The following is a 14,700-nucleotide window of genomic DNA, read 5'->3' on the forward strand; positions in this document are numbered from 1 at the left end:
AGTAAAAATGGCAATTCTACCAAAGGCAATTTATAGATTCAATGCAATCCCCATCAAGGTCCCATCAAAATTCTTCACAGATCTTGAGAGGACGAATATCAACTTTATATGGAAAAACCAAAAACCTAGGATAGCCAAAACAATGCTATACAACAAAGGATCTTCAGGAAATCTTTATTGATAATAATTATTGCAACAGCCAAAGAAATTTATTCAGAGACAGTAATGAGAACAGTTTCTGAACTTTCAGAATGACATCGTCGTCTGAAAACAAGACAAATGAAGGGTGGTGGGTATGGTTTAGTATCAGAGCATGCTCTTAGCTTGCACAAGGACTTGGGGGTCAGACCCCAAAATAAGAAAAGGGCAAATTATTTGAGTAGCTTTCTCTGGCTTGTGATAACCTAGTAGATCCTGATAGTTCTCCGTTACTGAAGCAGCGATGGTGAATTCGAAGTGATGATGTAGTTGGCAGCTGTGAATATCTATATAATATGACTGTTTTAAAAATGGAAAACACACTGGGTAGACGCTACTAAGATATATTGCAACTGATGATAAAAGTGTAAGTGGAGTTTGAAACTGTTAAAATTTACAAATCTTTCAAGAGGAAGTTTTTAAGTCTATGATTATTCATTGTTTTACTCAGCAAGAGAATATGTATTAGATATTATTAAGCCAGTAGTTTCAGTGGCATGTAACTTTTGCCAGAAATATTAAGTAGTGTCAAAAGTTAAAGTGGGGACAGGAGAGATGGTGCAGCAGTTCAGAGTACATACTGTGTGATTCAGAGATTCACAGACATTTCACAGATCACTGAATCGTTTCTCAGCCATACATTGTGGCTCACAGGGCCTCCCTTTTGACATTGTTGGAACCACAGACGTGTGGCACACACATACACACATCCATATAAATCATCTTTTTAAAAAAATATTAAGTTGAAGTTGGAAATACTGACTTTATCTTTTTGCTTTTTTGTCTTTTGTTTTAGTATTTGTCAGGGTTTCATGTATATAATAAAAGTAGAAGACAGATTGGTTGGAAAAACAAGGGGGTCAGCAGGAATGGGAGGGGACAAGAAGATAAAGGGAACATAAATGATCAAAATTCATTATAGCAATTTCTGAAAATGTCATAATGAAATCCATTATTATGTGTGATTAGTATATGCTAATAAAAATGTTAAAGTGAGGGCTGGAGAGATGGCTCAGAGGTTAAGAGAACTGACTGCTCTTCAGGGGTCCTGAGTTCAATTCCCAGCAACCACATGGTGGCTCAGGGCCATCTATAATGAGATCTGGTGCCCTCTTCTGGGGTGTGGGTACGCAGGCAGAACACTGTACATAATACCTAAATAAATCTTAAAAAAAAAATGTTAAAATGAGATTTCCCCTTCCATCTAGGTTTCAAAGTTCAAACTGCAGTGCCAGAACTAGTTCTGAACTTCAGAATGCAAAGGAACTGTCCGTATTTCAGAACCTCCTTAATACTTGTCATGTGGAAGTGACTGGTCACAGTGTACTAACGTGGTGCACAGCGCAGTCTATAGATGAGCAGTCTGTTCATTCCCCAGTCAAACTTGGATGCCCATGAATTGTGCCTCAAATCTTACTACCAGTTAGCATCCATTAATGAATATTTGCAGTTGAACCAAAAATAAATTAAATATTATTATCCTCCTCCCCAAATATTTCTTTCTTGTAAACATGCACCAATTTAAAACAAAAAAAAATCTTTGAATTTTGTCCCAAAAAAACATGAAACTTCTTTTTTTTTTCTTGTTATATAAACTTTCGTTCTGGCCTTTAAGATCTAAAATGTATTCTACTGGCCCTTTACCGGGAGAAGAAAAAAATTGTCAACCCGACTGTAAGAGAATTTAAGGAAAGGGGGGAGTTTGTAAACATTTACTTAGCTCAGGGTGTGTTTTGGGGTTTACATAGGAAGAGAGACCTGTCCACTTGCCAAATGAATTTATAGTTTACAAGTCATAGCCAATGAATATCCGTATTTTACAAACTTTATTAACCGAATCTTAATTTTGTTTATAGACAACATCAACTGGGCAAGTGGTGAGGATGACCATGTAGTTGCTAGAGCAGAATACGATTTTAATGCCGTGTCTGATGAAGAAATTTCTTTCCGTGCTGGTGATATGCTAAATTTAGCTCTCAAAGGTAACAAATCGTGAATAAGTTGTAAATATCTTGACTTTTTAATACTTGTGAAGGTAGTATTGGAAACTGAAACACAGGACCTTACTAGTTAACTTGTGAGTGGTTGATAAAGCTTCACTTTTGTCAGAGTGTGTATGTGTATGTTTGTCTGTCTTTTGATTGGTTGATTGATTTTTGCAGAGAAGGGATTGATCCATACTGTAGCCCAGGCTGGTCTGGAACTCACTGTTTAGCCCAGGCTGGCCCCAAACTCATGTCATCCTCCCTCCGCCTTCCAAGGGCTAGGACCACAGGTGTTAACCTCCTTTCATCCCTCCCACCCCTGCTCACCCACCTTGCTCTTCCCAATTAGTCCCTCCTAATGGTGTGTAAACAAGACCCTGTGTCAGCAACAGTAAAGTCAGAAGATACCTGTAAACGGAGACTGCGCTTTAGTTTCCTGGCCACCCAGACCCAGATAACCACACAAAATATATATTAATTACAACACCGTTTGGCTGACAGCTCAGGCATATTTCCAGCTAGTTCTTAAATCTTGACCTATTTCTATTCATCTGTGTATCACCACGAGGTTGTGGCCAACCAGTAAGGTTCTGGCATCTTTTTCCTTTGGTAACTTTATGGCATCTCTCTGACTCCACCTTCTTCCTCCCTGCATTCAGTTTAGTTTTCCCACCTAGCTCTATTCTGTCAAAGCAGCTTCTTCTTTATTAATCAATGGTAATAAAACATATTCATAGCATACAAAGGAGAATCCCACATCAAATACCCCATAGTGCTATCCCAGCAATTTTTCCCTATAGATTCTCTTCTAAATCAAAACCCCTAAGTTCCAAACTCTGATCATCCCTACACAGTATACGGTACCAAATTATTAGTTTCTCAGACTCTGATTCAAACTTGGAAAGACACTGATAGGTTTTTGTTGATTTGTTTGTTTCAAGCAAAGTCTGAGTTCAGACTGTCAAATTTGTCATCCTCCTGCCTCACCCTCTTGAGCATTTACAGGTATATAGCAATGTCAACATTGATATTAATTTTCAGCTTTTTGGTTTGGTTTGGTTTGGTTTTGGTTTGGTTTTTCAAGACAGGGTTTCTCTCTAGCTTTCGAGCCTGTCCTGGAACTAGCTCTTGTAGAACAGGCTGGCCTCAAACTCACAGAGATCCACCTGACTCTGCCTCCCGAGTGCTGGGATTAAAGACATGCACCACCACTACCCACCTAATTTTCAGCTTTTGAAAGAAGTGAGTTTCCTTACAGATAAAAACTTCATGATCTTCAAGGTAGTACTATTTAGTAAGTATAAAGTATACTTTATGACACTTTGTTTTTACTACTTTGTATACTTTTATTACTTTACTAAACTATAAATTTAAGGGTGAAACTGAAGCTAGGCACACTGGCACACACCTATTGTCCTTACTACTTGGGAGGCTAAAGCAGGAGGATTGCCAACCTGGGCAACTGTGAGATTCCATCTCTTGTTTAAAAGAAAAATGGATCTAGAATAGGTAAGTGTGCTAGAGTTTGCTTTTGAGAGTGTGTGCCCAAACTAGTTTACATATCTCACTGTGAGACTTGGATTTCGCTTAGCATTCTTTATCATTAATATTCTGTTGGCTCCAGTACAGTTTCAGAGCTCTCTTTCTCTTTCTCCAGAACAACAGCCCAAAGTGCGTGGTTGGCTTCTGGCTAGTCTTGATGGCCACACAACAGGACTGATCCCTGCAAATTATGTCAAAATTCTGGGTAAAAGAAGAGGCAGAAAAACAGTGGAATCGAGTAAAATTCTCAAGCAACAACAGTCTTTTACCAACTCTGCATCAATTAATGGAGTTACTACTGCCAGCTCTTTGGATGAACAGGAAGCTGCCTTTGAATCTGTTTTCGTTGAAGCTAATAAGGTTCCAGATGCACCTGATTCTACAGGGAAAAACGGAGAGAAACAAGATCTTTGATATCTTTCACGTTTGCGTGCAGGTGAACAATAGAGCACTTTTAAAAATTATTTCTTACAGAGAAATTAATTTGTAGTTGAATGAAAGCGTTTGCTCATGGCTGTCCCAGGCAGTTTGCTGCTAGAAGTTACTTAGTCAACACTAGTATGCCAGTCTAGTGATCTGGCTGCATTTGACCCTTGATTGGACCATGAGGACTTTGTTTCACCTAGCTTTTAGATTATGGAGATTGTTGTCAGTTTTATCTTATCTAAATCTCTAGACTTATTGGAACAGTAGGATACACAAGTTGCCTCAGAAGGGATCATTAATGCTTTTTAAAGTTCTGAGTTAATTGATTTGAAGTCTTCAAAATTGAGTGATAACATCTACTTACAAGAACAGGCAAAAAGGCAGAATTTTTATAACCTTTTAAGTAAACTAAATAATAAAAATTTTCTGATCTGTATTATGCCCAGTGTTAATTTACTTAGGTGATAGGTTTCTGCCTGCAAACAATTGATACTATTATCTTTGATTGTATTTATAAAATTTATTGTTGAAGGTCCCTGGGAGCACTATGAAGGAGATGGTTCTAGAATGGGAGTTTCTTAATCTCTTTAGAATATAACTAGTTTTCATCCTTAGTAAATCAATATATAGATCTTATTTGTTTTCCTCCAGCTAAGATGTAAGTCCTTTCAGATTTGCACCTAATCAGTTCTTGCCTTGATGATTTTTAATCTTCATGAATTTTCTTCAACATAGGAAAATTTTATAAATTCTATAATCAAGATATACTTTACACATGGAGAATGTGTTACATTGGTTATATTTCTTTTAGATTTAGTTTTCATTATTGACACTATAAGTAATTCAATTCCTATTTCAAATATATTATTTGACTTTTTCGGCTTAATGAATTTTAATGTGTTTCAGTACAGGTTTCCCACAGAATTGGGGAAACATGCTGCCAAATATACACAAGAATACATTTACAGATCCTGCTAAAAACTTTTTATAAGTGATTTGTTTTTGTATCTTTCGTACAGTTATGTTTATCAAATAAGTAATTCCAGTGCAGTTCATTTAAGCCATATCTAACCTGATAGATACTAGACACAGAAAAACTAAAGATTTCTTGGGAAGGCCTGTTTGAAATTATACTATAATTAGTAACCTATCCTTTTATCTTAAGATGGAGATAAATACTTTTGGTACTTGTTTTTGTTAGGCCTATTTTCTAACACTGAGGTTAAGTTAAGAAAGCGAATTAAATACTCTACCACTGGGCTGTGTCTCTAGCCCTCAAAACAAGTTTTTGACAAATATGAACTGCAGTGAGATGTTTAACTGCTCGCATGTCTGTTACTCTAGACATCTAGATTAAATAATAGTAGTAAAATAGAAAGGAAATGTTGAGTCAGTACTATTTAGAAATTTTCCCTTTTTTTTTTTTTTAAAGGAGATGAGCTTTAAGATAGAATTTGTAATTGGTAGAAGCTGTATAAGAAGAGAGCTTAGGCAAATAAATGGCACAGCTGTTTCTTTTAGGGTCTTTATTGTTTGCCTGACTATGCTAGGTTACAGTATTAACCTGATAGCTACTTACATCCATTTTTTTTTTTTTTTTACCAAAATTTTAGAAAAGCAATTGTTGAACTAGAAAGGCAGAAACATTCATGGCTTTTGTATTTTAGTCCCACAGACTTAGGGTGACTTTAGAGGAGAAGGATGTACTGGCCACAGCCTCAACATTATTATTTTATAGTGCTACCTCACAGGAAATAAATCATAAGGTACACTAAGAAAATAAGCTTCAAATTTTTTTAACTGTATTTTGTCAGCTTGGAAAGAAAATGAGACAAATAAATCTGTTTTCATGATCTAATATCTTATTCAGGGACTTGACCCTGTCTGGTGTATCACAGTTATCACTTCCTAAGTATAGCTAATGTTTATCTTGTGCTTTCTTTAATGGTAAAAGGAACAGATTACAGTTAAAGTTTTATTTTTAATATACTGTGAAAATATTTTACTGGAGAAATAAAAATATTTTAAACTTGATTTTGTTTTCAAGATAAATGTTAACTTGAAAATATAGTCTATGGGGAGTTTTTGTACATTGTATATAGTTATGGTACTACAAACCATTGAGTCGCGTTCTATTTCTTTTTTATTTAAAGAAATATAGTAGATTTTCATTTGTAGAAAAATTTAACAGGTGAGTTAAAAAAAATCTTGAATTTAAATGTTGGGAGACTTGGGCCAGTGAGAAAATGTCTCAGTGGGTAACATGAAGCGTGACTTGTTGAGTTCAGTTCCAGAACCACATGGTAGGGGTGAGCCAGCCAGTGCAAGCTGCCCTCTGACCTCCACAGTTGTACTGTGTCACAAACACGCACACACACAATAAATAAAAACAACATTGAGTTTGAAGACCTACATTCCAGATTGAAACCTACTCACTGTAAGTTTTAAGTTTCATTATTTTTCAATGTCTTCATTGCTAACATTGAAGATAGATGCCTCATCTGTCTCTTATTGGAGCTTCCTTTTTTTTTTTTTTTGGTTTTTCAAGACAGGGTTTCTCTGTAGCTTTGGTGCCTGTCCTGGAACTAGCTCTTGTATACCAAGCTGGCCTCGAACTTCCAGAGATCCGCCTGCCTCTGCCTCCTGAGTGCTGGGATTAAAGGCGTGCGCCACCACCGCCCGGCTAGGAGCTTCCTTTTTTAAGGACAGTAAACACTAAAATGGTGTGAATTTTATGTTTTACAGGTTTTTCCTTATGTACTTAAACATTTTAAACCCTTCGTAAATGTTACAGAGTATACCCAAAACTCAAATTCACATGTATTTAGGTAAAAATTAAAATTAGGTCCAAGAGAGGTGACTCAGCAGACATGTGTTTACTATTGCAGATTATCTCTAGGCTCAGTTCCTATCATCCACATCCAAGTGTAACTCTAGTTTCAGGAGCCCAGTGCCCCCTTCTGGCCTCCACAGGTACTGTGCGCATGTGGTGCACATAAACTCATGTCGACACACAAGAACAATTAAAATTAGTGGTGAGCATGGCAATACAAAATTTAACTTTTTTTTTTTTAACAAGTTGAAACTGAACATGTTGGCATGCATCTTTAATCACAGCAGAGGCAGGCACATCTGTGCCTTCAAAGGCAACCTGGCTTCCTTAGTGAGCTCCAGGACAGCCAAGATTACAAGAGAGACCCCGTCTCAAAATATAAAAATTAAAAACCAAAAAAGAAAAACAAATGGAATATTTACCAAACTCAAGAAATTTTCTTTTCTTAGTGTTGCCTTGAAATGTCTTTATATTGTGTAGCATCTTAGTTTATTTCTTGGGAAAATAAACTTTATTTAAAGCCAGTTAGTTCCTTATAAATCATGTGGCGACTTAAGTCTTTAAAGTGTTTCTCCTCACTTAAAATAAGCTTTGGGTTTTGCTCATAATTTATTGATTATATTCATCATTGGTGACACCAGTTTCACCCCTGCTTCTCATTCCCACCTGCATTTAGTGTTTGTCTTTCCTAGATATCTTCCATACCTTGGATAGAGCTCCCTAAGAAGTTTGGAAAATTTTAAGTTTCAATAAATTATATTGAGGTATAAATTTTATTCTGCTTATTACTTTTATAAAATTGGGTTTTCAAATCTCTTCAGGTGCTTTTGGCTAGCAGGTGTTCCTCCATTTTGTCTGCAAACCATAGTTTACTTTCTCATCTAGTCACAGACACTGTATCCCGTCTCTTCCTACATCTGCAGATTGGTCTTCAATGAGTTTACTTGACCACTTCTGTTTGTTTTAAAGTTACCGAGATCTTTCACATGTGTGTATTTAATTTAGAAACGATACCTGTACTCTCTGGAAAGGGTTGTTCCAGTTTTCCCATCTACCAGCAAGACATGAGCATTTCTCATTTCTTTTACATTTCCCTGGTACCTGAATTGTTTTTACGATTTTTTTTTGTTAATCTAATCTATTTAATTGGTTTTTTTTTCTTAAATTGCATTGTCTGGCTACTGAGAATATGTGTGAGTTAGTTTCCTCACCCTGTGATAATCTTACAGAAACAACCTACTGCAAGAGCCTATGTTGGGGTCCCTGCAAGCATCACAGCTAGCAGGGAAACTATCCTCCTGAGGCTAAGAATGAAACCTGGGTCACAACTTAGCCCACACTGTGTCAAAAACTTCTAGAGTCTGACCAAGCTTTAAACATAGTAAAACTTCAGGGAAGGGTTTCCATGTGACAGTTACAACAAAGCTGTAGACATGGCTACATAGAAACATCTTTGCAAAGTACATCTCTTTAGCAAAACACCAGTGGTCTTTACCATAACACTGGCTCTCATTAACAGAGAAAGTGTTCAGGTTATAAACCTGGAGGGAAAGAATTGTAATAAGCATAAAGATGGATTTTATTAATTAAGAATGCAAAGTACTAGGACCTTTTTCATAAGGATGGGTTCTAAACACTTGAGAGACAAAGCTCAGGATTTGGGAGGATTTGGGTGAAGGCTACTCCATAGAATAGCAAAAGATGACCAGTGTTGTTATCCAACATCCACTCTAGCCTTCCCAGTAGATAGACATTTCCTTCCCTTGAAGAAAAAACCTTCATGTTTAACAAGTCTGGTTTTTCTGATGCTTTCTGTAAGGTGTGCCTCCTACAGGTTTCTTGTTTTTGTTCATTTATTATTATGTTTGAAAAGTGTCCGTCCATCATGGTAGCCGAGCAGGTCCTGTCCAGAAAGCAGAGTGGATACAGGACAGGGCCGGGGCAAGCTACAGCCAAGGACATGCCCCAGTTACCTGCCTGCTGTAAGTAGCCCCCCCCCCCCCCCGCCAATCACTGCCTCCACTAATGCTGTCATATTTCCGTCCATCAAAGGTTTAGCCCACTTATTTGATCGGAGACCTCTAAATCTAATCGTCTCTGGACAATCAGAGTGTGCTTTACTAACCCAGGCATTCCTCAGTCCAGGTGCTAACAAGATTATACTATTTTTTATATAGGGAAGTGTATACTATTTTTTTCAGTCATTCTAGTTTTCCATTTGTGGGCTGTACTTGTTTGCTCACTTTTCAGTGTAAGATACTGTATATTTCCAGGATCATTTGCCTATCGGACGGAGAAGTTGGAGATAACTTTCTCTTGTCATTTATTAATTCTTATCGTTGCTATCTTTAACGGGGTGGAAATTCTCCTTAGGAGTTTGTTTTACATCTTCCTTTTTGTTATTTTATTGTTTTTCCATTTACATTTTATTGGAGTTGAATTTCTTAGCTGTCCTTTGAGGTTTGAATCCCACGTAAGTCCTCTGCTCATTAAGGAAAAAGAGTTAGCCAGAACCCTTCCTTCTCCCCCTGTTTAGAAGAGGGTTAAAAACAGGAGCGAGGCATAGTGGTACAAGTCTGTGCTCCTAGCACTTGGAACATCGAGGCGGAAAGATCAGGAGTTCAAAGTCGTCCTGTGCTGCAGAGTGAGGTGGGGGCCAGCCTGGGCTGCGGGAGTCCCTGTCTCAAACCAAAATCAGCACTCTGTCCTTGCAGGAAGTTAGAACTTTGCCACGGACCGTCTCTCTGGGAGACTGCAATCCACGGGAGAACAGGGGTGAAGGATAGGAAAGTCAGGATACGACGCAAGGGAATGACAGACAGACACACTGTGTAGTGAGAATCTGCTGCAATTTTATCTCTGCAAAGTTCAGGTTTATATACAGAACTAATTAAGGAACTTGGCATGTGTACATCATTAACCCACTCACAGTTCTAGACATAAATCAAGGCTAAGCATTATCTAATTTAGGACTTTCTTTGTACCACAGCTGTTGGCAAGGACTTCTTAGAACACTGTCTCACACCATTAGCCACAGTCTATCAGCAAGAGCTATTTCTCAAGGTTAAAGCCTCAGAGTTCAAAGCCCTCATTAATATATCTTTTTATACTTTGTTGCACTGTACCCAGGTGTGCTATCCATTCCTTATCAGACGTTTTATACCAATATTCTAAAGCTGGTTTCATGTTTTCTGCTAATTCTTTTCTCTCATCTTTGGTATAAAAGCACCAGGGTTTTCTAGTTCTTGCTAATTTCATTCTCAACCTCACTTGATAATAATTCTCTCTGCTCTACATTATCTAAAAATCTTCCCAAACTTAAGTTAGGGGCGGTCTGTTTTATCTCTTCCAGAACTGCTTTAATGAATGGTGGAGCGGATTTCAGAGGATCATCAGTTTCATTCTATACTGTGATTCTTGGGAGCTTGGTCAGCTGTGAACAGGAAAGATAAGATATACAAAGAAAGAGCATACAGAGTGCCAGGAGGGCTCGCTTCCAAGGCCATCCCTTAGCAGGAGGCCTGTCTTCGGCATCAGGTCCCACGTCGACTGCTGATTGCCAGGAGACTGCCTGAGGCTGCGCTCCAGGAAGCTCTGACCTCAGTCCTTCAGCAGGCTCAGGCCAGTGCAGTGGCATTTGTCACTACCTGGCAGTTACTGCTGTGGACATGGCAGAACTTACTGCCGGGGGTTTTTCTTATTTTGTGCTACCTGTGCACGGGATGTTTACCTAAAGGATGCTCCCTCTGCCATGCCATTTTCTTAATAGCCTGTACCTTTCTATAAACTTAAATGCCCTTGCTGCCTGGTTGTATCATTTTGAGTCGTATCTGAGTGTCTTCTTGGTCTACTGAAAAGAACTGTAATCAAATCAGCTTCCCTCACACTATCTACTAAACAACACCCATTTTCCTCATTTCACTCTGTACCAAATCCTTAGAGGTGTGAAGATATTCTGTCAGTATATACAGGACAATACATTTTAATCTGTATGTACGACGTGCATGTGCAGGTTTATGCCGAAGCACGCATGTGGAGCTCAGAGAACAACCTCAAGGCTAGTCCTCAGCTATGGGGTCTCTCGTCTTTTTCCACTGCTTGTGCCAAGCTAGCTTGCCTGCATGCAGGCTTCCAGGACACCCTCTTGTCTCCACCCTCCATTTTCCTACAGGAATGCTGATATTACAGGCACACACACTACTACACCCATCTGTACATGGGTTCTGGGCTTCAAACTTAGGTTCACACTTGCAAGGCAAGCAATTCATTCACGGAGCTGCTTCCCCACCTCTCCATAGCATGCCTCTTTGTCTAGTAGGGAAGTAGCTCATCCTTGTATTACTCTGCTAGAAATAAAACTCTTCTGTCTAGGTTTTAGCTCCAGTTTATCAGTTCCCTAAAACAAACGAGATTCACACTGGAATTTAGTTGAATTTGTAGATGAATTTAAAAAGAATTGACATACTTACAGTGTAAAAAAATCTCTGTTACTCTGGTCTGTTTATTTAGAACATTTATTTGGCTCATTCCTTGGCATTTTATAATTCTTATTACCATTGAAAATTGTAGCCTGTTATTTCTGACACAGAGAAGTATATTGAATTTGGTGTATTGATGTATTGTAGTGATGAGTGCTTAATTCCAATGTTAATGATGTCTTTGGGTTCTGTGTCCAAATATAAATGCAGATAGTGGTAGTTTTCCCTCCTCTTTGGTCCTCATCCTTCTCATTCCCTTTCGTTGCCATGGATAGGTTTGTCGGTCAGTCTGTGTTTCATAGTGATTGTAATGAGCAGGCCTTTTTATCTTCCAACTGAAGAGTCTAAAGCTGCTCAATTAAGTGCTATGCTTGCATGAGCTTTCTTCTAGTTAGTCTTTAGCAGAAATCTCTTTTAATTGCTAATTTAAATCTTCATTTCCTTGGGTAGTCTATAGTAAATTATACTAATTTATTTTTATTAGCCAGCAGCTATGCTACATGTTTGAAATCCCAGCACTCAGGAAGACGGGGTAGGAGGATCATTGCATTCAAAGTCAGCCTGAGCTACAGAGTAAGGATGGCTCTCAAAGCCAAAGCAAGGAGGTAGACATTGGTTTATTGATAATAACCCATTTTTGCATTGTTATTTGACAAAACTTTTAAGCAAAATAGTTAAATCAGATCTGCATAATCTAAGTGAGCAAGCAGGTGACAGAAGTAGGCATCATGGAGGTACTTAGCTGGGAGGGGACAGACAGTGTCGGCATTCCCCAGGGATAGCCAGGGAGGCACTAGGCAAAGTTTGACTTTGTTTTTTCTGATAATTTACAGGTATCCTTTCTGGGAAAGTCATTGGGCAAGACCCTGAGCAACAAGTGCATTTTGGGAAGAAAAAAGAAAAAAACCACAAAGCCTGTAGCTGTTAGAACTGGCTATCTGCCTGTAGTATAGTTGGGAAGATTGGCTGGGCAGGGCTGCAGGAGGAACAGGCGTGGAGAGGCAGACTAAATCACCTTTCAGACAGAGTCTTTATTAGAGTGGGACAAAGTCTGGTTTGAAATAAAAGGCTCGGGGCACCCAGGAAGAGCAGAGCCTGTTCTTTTAAGGTCCCTGTGAGAGAGCAGGGTGCAAGAGGGTAGTGCTGAGTGGAAGTGGATCCAGGGTCAGCTGACATGACCTAACTGGACCAAGAGATACTGTTTTCTTGTATTTCTGGCTGAGGCAGGTGTCTGAAAAGTTCAAGAACAATGGGCCTACTTAATGACGAAGATCACTTGTCCTGCCTGTAGCCTTTTTCTGTTTAGGGTCTTGCCATCAGGAAGGGTCTGTTCCAGATGGGGACAGAGAGAGTTCCTGCCTATGTGACATGACAGGCTGTTTAAATAAACATTTCTTTCAAGCTCTCTGTAGCACCTACTACGAGTAGATCAAGAGAAATACCTCTGTTCCCAAGTGATCCATGGAGCAATGCTTGAAAAAGAGCAAGGACTTCATTCAGCACATGCTCCAGCAGACCAAATCCAGGTAAAACGGAGGCTAAGACATGCTACCATAGAGGACAGGGTGTGAAAGACAGCTCAGTGTCTCGTGTGATCAACACAGCTGGACCTGCTTATTCTTTGATGCAGTTATTCTGGGTTTTCCACCCGTGACCTCCAGGCTCCTTTGACCTTTCCATACCCCAGAAAACATGTTTTCTAGAAGTGCGGGAACTTGTTGTGTGCTGTATAAAGTGAAGCCTTGAACTTGAATGTCTAAAGTGTCTTTGATTCTGCTCTCGATTGGAATCAGTTTCAGTATTGAATTCCAAGTTGACTTTACTACTTTAAAAAGATGAAGGAACTTCTCTGTTGTCATTTAGCTTCTATTGTGCTCACTGAGAAATCTGTCTGAAGCTATCCTGATTTCTTTTTTTGTTAGTTTCCTTTCTCTCTGGAAGCATGCAGGGTCCTCTCTGCCTTCATCATTTGTAAGCTTTGCAATGTACTTTAGTGTTTATACATTGTACCTATTCAGATTGGAAATTCATAGCCTTCAAATCCGGAAACTTTCTCCTCTCTGAACACTTTTTCTCATAACAGCTTTTGCTAGTCTACATAGCTTCTTTGTCTATCTAGGATTATAAATAACTGTGAATTATTTTGCTCAACTTTGATTTTCCTATAAACCCATCCCCCTGTGTCTGGTTTTTTTTTTTTTTTTTTTTTTTTTTTTGGTTTTTCGAGACAGGGTTTCTCTGTGGCTTTGGAGCCTGTCCTGGAACTAGCTCTTGTAGACCAGGCTGGTCTCGAACTCACAGAGATCCGCCTGCCTCTGCCTCCCAAGTGCTGGGATTAAAGGCGTGCGCCACCACCGCCCGGCACTCTGTGTCTGTTTTATGTGACTTTGATGATGAGGGATGCTTTCTGCTGATCCGACTTCCTGCTTAGGTGTAGAGGCTGGACAGCTGCCTGAAGCCTTTGTGCATACAGGTGGGCTTCCTGCTGGTGAACTTACTGTGAAATCTAATTTGAAAGGCATGGTAGAGTTTGCTAATGTTTTCTTTAATTTACCCTTCCAACCTCAGACAGTAACCCACCAGACGTACAGACTAACCAGGACAGCAGACAAGTGGGCAGATACAGCGAAGGGTGGTAAAGAACTGAAATTTCTCCTCCCAGCTTGCCAGAGCTGCCTCGCTCTTCAGAAGTACAGTCATTGAGGGGGAGAAAGAAGCAGGAGGGTGTTGATCTAGGAAATACTTCTCTGTGGAAACATGGAGTAGAGAATTCACTTAGGCTGAATCATGTTAGCTTGGATGTTTGTTTTCCAGTTTGTCTTTATATTTGCTTGTGTTTTAAATTTTATTTTTATCTCTTTCTGGTTGTAAAGAGGAATGTATTTCAAAGTTAAAACTTGCTAATAGTTATTCATGGTTTTGCCAGTAGTTACTTCAAATAATTCTGCCACTTTCTGCAAGCTCTGTGCTTTTATTTCCCAGCTATATTGGTCAGGGTTCTCTAGGGAAATGGAATTTTAGAATGCAGTGTGTGTGTGTGTGTGTGTGTGTGTGTGTGTGTGTGTGTGTGTGTGTACTGTTCTCAGCTTCATTCTACTTGACCTTTTCTGGTGTAGTCACTCATTCACTCCTGGAAATCATTCTTCACTTTGCTTTCAAAAGACCGCACTTTTAGTTTCCCTGCAATAGTTGCTAACTTTACGTTCAGTTTTCATTGGCTGGCTTCTCCTCATATCAG

At 39.0% G+C, this 14,700-nt stretch overlaps 1 protein-coding gene across 2 annotated transcripts in view; it reads left to right on the forward strand.

Moving 5' to 3' along the window:
* The window catches only part of Pex13 (peroxisomal biogenesis factor 13), a 37,718-nt gene extending 24,073 nt beyond the window's left edge, over nt 1-13,645 (forward strand). Inside the window, exons 3-5 of one of the 2 annotated variants that reach the window (XM_013353993.2) lie at nt 2,055-2,180; nt 3,841-4,161; nt 10,337-13,645. In XM_013353993.2, the coding sequence (XP_013209447.1) occupies nt 2,055-2,180; nt 3,841-4,139 (425 nt within the window). In that variant the 3' untranslated portion in view covers nt 4,140-4,161; nt 10,337-13,645. Of the gene's footprint in view, nt 1-2,054; nt 2,181-3,840; nt 6,186-10,336 lie in introns of those variants that run through there. The other variant, XM_005367742.3, reaches the window with a different exon arrangement.
* The last annotated feature ends 1,055 nt before the right edge of the window (nt 13,646-14,700 follow it).

Source organism: Microtus ochrogaster, unplaced genomic scaffold (genome assembly GCF_000317375.1).
Source record: "Microtus ochrogaster isolate Prairie Vole_2 unplaced genomic scaffold, MicOch1.0 UNK22, whole genome shotgun sequence".
In the NCBI taxonomy this organism is placed as follows: Eukaryota; Metazoa; Chordata; class Mammalia; order Rodentia; family Cricetidae; genus Microtus; species Microtus ochrogaster.